General features: G+C 34.9%; 1 protein-coding gene across 1 annotated transcript in view; it reads right to left on the bottom strand.

The window, feature by feature from the left end:
* Positions 1-5,106: 5,106 nt before the first annotated feature.
* The window catches only part of LOC132746513 (cleavage and polyadenylation specificity factor subunit 2-like), a gene marked incomplete at its 3' end in the record, with an annotated part of 56,090 nt that continues 55,196 nt past the window's right edge, over positions 5,107-6,000 (bottom strand). Inside the window, 1 exon segment of the mRNA XM_060735696.1 lies at positions 5,107-5,205. Coding sequence (XP_060591679.1) covers positions 5,107-5,205 — 99 coding nt within the window.

Here is a 6,000-nt window from a genome sequence, read left to right as displayed (position 1 = left end):
GAGAATGGAAGAGTTCTGTAAAATTTAAGTTAAAATCCTTTGAGATATAATTATAGAAAAAGTTCCAAACAGAAGTCAATGTCAACAAGAAAGCACAATAATTTGCCAAAAAACTATAAACTCAATCCCCGCAATATGTGCCATGGTTCTTGAAGAGAATAATATGAGCCGCGTCACGACAAAACCAACGTAATGCCTTTGCGACCAGCATGGATCCAGACCAGCCTGCACATCTGCGCAGTCTGATCAGGATCCATGCTGTCAATGCTTACAAACCTTATTACAAGTAGAGAAACTGATAGCGAACAGCATGGATCCTGATCAGACTGCGCGGATGCACAGGCTGGTCTGGATCCATGCTGGGAGCAAACGCACTATGTTGGTTTTGTCGTGACGTGGCTCAATTATAGTTCTGTAAGAATTTGGTTTAAATCTGTGAGAATTTGGTTCAAATCCCTAAAAAAAATACCAAAGAAGACTTTCTTTCCCCTTCCCTCACCTCACAGTATATATATAACAACATCAACAAACTGCTATAATTTTGCTTGATCTAAAATGAGAAATCACTTGATACATAATCTTAGCTGTAAAACAAAAATTTGATACAGAATAGCTGAATGACAAATGACTTTTATAACAATCAGACAAAATGATTTGCATAAATGCAGACATTCATCCCACAAGATTTATATCTTTATATATATAAATATATTTAACACACACACAAAGGAGGATTGGAAAGAAAATCCTTGAAATGATATTATATTTTTTTCATATCAACCCCTAAATCTGCTGAATGTTTTTGAAATGGGCTTGCCCTGCTTTAAATTTGGAACAGTCCATTTGAGTTTAAAGGGATTTTCATAATAAAATATTACAACAGCTGTCAGTAATGTGGCACAGTAAACTATTGTAAGTACAAGAAAGTGAAATAACAACAGGTCTTAAAATGTTCTACTTGATAGAGTTAACACAGGCCATAGGTGTTTCAAGGCTATACTATAACAGGTCCACTGAATAATGCAAGTAAAGTAAAACATATACTATGTTGGTAAGAAAGACAGGTAGAGGGTGTATAATTAAAATCAAAGAAATACCTTATAATATTGGTATCAGAAACAGTGGCATGAAACAAGAAACTTAACCAAAATTTAACAGACCATGTTAAGCTTTGACCTTCAAGTGTGGTGTGACCTTGACCTTGGAGGTAGGGGTCTGAGTGTTGCACATGACACATCGTCTGCTTATGAACATTTGTGCCAAGTATTTTCAACAAGAGGGCCATGATGGCCCTGAGGTCGCTCACCTGTATATAGGCCGCCCCAACCCCCCCCCCCCAAACATTGCAGGGCCAATTTAACCAAAGGGCTTTTATTTGCACAAACTTGGTAGACACCCATAAGAAGATGTTTCATGCTAAACATCTAAGCTCTAGCTCATTGGGCTATTTAACAGAAGAATTTTTTAAAGTTTTTACTATAACACATATAGTTAAAAACAATGACACGCCTGGGGCCGGGCCAGTTATGACCCCAGGGTTTTTATTTGAACAAACTTTGTAGACACTTACTAGAATATGTTTCATGCTTAATATCTAAACTCTAGCTATTTGGGTTTTTTCAAAAGAAGATTTTAAGTTTTTGCTATACACATATAAGGAAAATCAATGACCCCGGGGCAGGGCCAATTTTTGACCCCAGGTCTTTTATTTGAACAAACTTTGTAGACACTCACTAAAAGATGTTTCATGCTTAATATCTTAACTCTAGCTATTTGGGTTTTTTCAAAAAAGATTTTTTAAGTTTTTGCTATACACATATAAGGAAAATCAATGACCCCCGGGGCGGGGCCAATTTTGACCCCAGGGCTTTTATTTGAACAAACTTGGTCGACACCTATTAGAACATGTTTGATGCTAAATATCTTAACCATAGCTCTTTGAGTTCTTTAAAAGAAGATTTTTTAAGTTTTTACTATATGCATATAGGGAAAATCAATGACCCCCTGGGGCGGGGCCAATTTTGACCCCTGGGCTTTTCTTTGAACAAACTTGATAGACACCTATTAGAACATGTTTGATGCTCAATATCTTAGCCATAGCTCTTTGAGTTCTTTAAAAGTAGATTTTTTAAAGTTATTACTATATGCATATAGGGAAAATCAATGACCCCCCGGGGCGGGGCCAATTTTGACCCCAGGGCTTTTATTTGAACAAACTTGGTAGACACTCACTAGTAGATGTTTCATGCCAAATATCTAAGCTCTAGCTTTTAGGGTTTTTTAAAAGAAGATATTTAAAGTTTTTTCTTTCGGTTGCCATGGCAACCAGAGTTCTGCATGGAATTAAATTCTTTGAACAATTTTTAAAAGTGACCACCAAAGGAACATTCCTGTGAAGTTTGGATGAAATTGGCCTAGTGGTTTATGAGGAGATGTCATTTAAAGTAAAAGTTTACGGACGACGGACGGACGACGGACGCCGGACGAAAAGCGATCACAAAAGCTCACCCTGTCACTTTGTGACAGGTGAGCTAACAAGAGCTGTCCGTAAGACAGCGCGCTCGACTTTTTTATTGCTTGCCAATAAAAAAAGTTTTTGCAGTAAAAGGCAATACAAGAATCTCTGTATTTTTAAAGTGAACAATGGCCATGAGCATTAAGATATTTAGTGAAGAGTTATTTTACTGAATTGTGTGATACCCTTGAACACTGCAGCAATGTTTATATGACATAATTTATGGTAAAGTGAACAAGTGGATAGGAATGAATTTTTTTAGATTTTTTAAGTTTTTTAGTGCTTGCCTATAATACAAAACATTGACAGTTAAGGGCCATAATTCAAATAAAATCTTTGACAGAATTACCTTCTCCTGGACATGTTTGGGAATCATGATTGTAAACAAGTATTCCAACTTTCAAATTAATATCTCAAACAGTTCAGTCAAAAAGTGGACTGGTACTAAAAACTTAACCAAGATTCTAGGTCGATAAAAGGCCTTAATTTTTAAAGCAAATCCTTGACAGAGTTACCTTCTCTGGCGTACAGATGGGGGTAATGATGTGAAATAGCATTAAAAGTTTCAAAGCAATATCTCAAAGGGTTAAGGCAATAAGTGGATTTTACCCATATTCAATGTATTTTCTAAGTCAAAAAGGGGCATATTTCTGTCAAAAACCTTGACAGAGTTATGTCCTCTTGTCTGTTGATGAAGGTCGTGATGGTAAACAAGTATGGTCAGTTTCAAAGCAATACCTCCAATGGTTTTGAAATAAAGTGAGGTGGTACAAAAAACTTAACCAAGCTCAATACACTTTCTAAGTCAAAAAAGGGCCATAATTCTGTCAAAAACCTTGACAGAGTTATGTACTCTTGTCTGTAGATGGAGGTTATGATGGTGAACAAGTATGGTAAGTTTCAAAGCCATACTTGTAATACTTCTGAAATAAAGTGGGGTGGTACGAAAAACTTAACCAAGGTGTGACGCCGACGCCGACGCCGGGGCGAGTAGGATAGCTCCCCTTTTCATAGAAAAGTCGAGCTAAAAATCTCTTGATTGATGAGAAAGTTATGGACTGGAAACAACATATACCCTCCAATAGTGCCAATGTTGACCTTTTACACCAAATGTGACCCTGACCTTGGAGGTACATGTAGGCATCTGGGTTTTGCACATGACATGTTGTCTAATTATTGAGACTGACAGACAGACAGATGGAGTCCATTTCTATATCGTCTTTGTTTCTTTGAAAAGGTGGGTGACAAAAATGGGCATAATTTTGTCAAAACCAATGACAGAGTTATGTCTCTTGCCTTGGTAACTTAACAAGTACTCAAAGATTTTAAATTATTAACTTAAAGGGTATAGTAAAACAGAGGGGAGATATAAATGCACAGATGTGCTTGCTGGTCTGGTGCTAGTCAGATGGTAAAGGCTAATGTTAAGGGCTCCCTTATTGTAGTCAGAAGAACAGAACGGTTCAGGTGAGCTGTTTTAACAATATCACTGGTCTGTTGTTATTGCTTTTATATCTGCCCTTAACAATGACGGGCATGTGTTTCAGATATACAACTGTGCAGTTTGACCAGACTTTATACCATTGGCTGATTACTTTAAATTTTCATGTTGATATCCCTAAAATTGATAATTGACTGCTCCAAATGAAAGGTAGACAGGTTCATTTAAGAAATTTAATAGGTTAAGGGATGAATCAAGAGTACAAATATTTTGTTTGATATTCTCTTCTTAAATAGAGCAGAAAATAACATTTGAGAATAACTATTACACAAGCTTTATTCCACACCAAACCTGAATACTGCAAGAATATATAAACACACTCCGGTGATTTGAATTGCTAAAAGCAACATAAATGGTACAAACTTTTATTTATTCTCTTGTTTTATAGCTGTAAGGAAACCTGATAGTTTTACATATAGAACTATTATTCAAATGACACCATCTGCTTGGTGAAAATGAGCCACAGGAAACAAGTACATTAAATTTAAAGCTGTTAACAATAAATACATGACAGAATGTACATGTCCAAACAATTTACAATTTAAATGAAATTTTTCTGTAAAAGAAGATGATGGTAATATGTATTATATTCTGTAGATCACTTAATTCAAAAGGAGAGACCATTAGTTTTTTTCTAAAAGAACAAAAATTTCCAAATAATTTAATTATCAAACAGCTGTCCTGTGCATGTATGTTTATCATAAGCCTCTGGCTTTTGCATGTACATGTAACATTAATGAATGCTGTCTAAAAGTGCAATACAAACCAACGTGCCTGTTACATGACTTCAAGTAGAATGACTCCAGATTAGTAAAATAAATCTTCCAACAAGATAACTACATGCTGGTATGATTATGCAAATGGCAATAACTAAGCAAAAAATTTAATTCAAAAGTGTTATCTTTACACAACTTTAACCTTTTGTCATAAACAATTAATTACATTCTATAACCTTAAAAGCTTGCATACTTGAATCCTTCATCAAACAAAAAAATATATAATTTTGACATACTGAAATATGACCTTGACCCCAAAGGCAGAAACTGAGCAATCAAGTTAACTAATAATGTTTGCTTTATTTTACTCATACCTGTGACTTTGCAAATTCGACGACATTAAAGCTGACATTGTTTAACAATGCAAGTGAGTAAGTTGTCAGTCCAGACTCTGTACTTCTCCACATCTGATCCTGTAACAGAACAACAAAAACTTACATTAACAATATAAATGTATATAACTTTTACATCTCACCAAAAAGTGTGATTTTTTATCTTTTTTATCTGACCTTGGAACTCTGCACGTGACCATGACCTTGGCCACAAGACCTTAATTTTGTGCACAATTTAAGTTACATATATTATAATTCATCATTTCATTATATACAAGTGTTTTTATCTGACCTCTAAATGTGACCTTGGGCTTTAATCTAGAGATCTGGTTCATGCCTCGGGCAGTAGGTCACATTATTGTTGTGTTTACGTTACTTTTAGTTCTTTCTTTTTGGCTTTTTCTACTTGGATCTAGAATTTCTTACTTTATTACTGTAAAATTATCTTTAGGATATGTTATTTTAAAATTGGTCTTTTAACAGCCTATCTGTAATATACAGGCTTCATAACCTAACCTTTCAAAATTCCATTTTATTTAGTTTGCTCATTGGTTGCTTGTTTATGGACAAACATTCTTTTACTAGAAAAACATACGCCACTTTTCATGGAATGGTAGTAACGTGTCTCATTAAAGGTTATATAACCTTTGTATGATTGTTCACCTTTTAATGACTATTGCTTCATCTCTGGAAATTTCAACAGGACAACAATATTAAAAGCTTTACAAAAATAAAATAGCACTATTGAGGCCTTAAGGACCTTTTAGTTGTTGACAGTTGAAGCAAAGACTAACCATGTATTACATAAATGCAAAGGTGCTTATCATAACTCTAAAGTGAAGCAAAGAAACACTTTATGTTGGAAGACGAAGATTA

The sequence above is a fragment of the Ruditapes philippinarum genome, unplaced genomic scaffold (genome assembly GCF_026571515.1).
Source record: "Ruditapes philippinarum isolate M1 unplaced genomic scaffold, ASM2657151v2 ctg733_1_1_1_1, whole genome shotgun sequence".
Classification (NCBI taxonomy): domain Eukaryota; kingdom Metazoa; phylum Mollusca; class Bivalvia; order Venerida; family Veneridae; genus Ruditapes; species Ruditapes philippinarum.
Note: the sequence above shows the minus strand (reverse complement) of the source record. Positions and strands in the feature narration are given on the sequence as shown.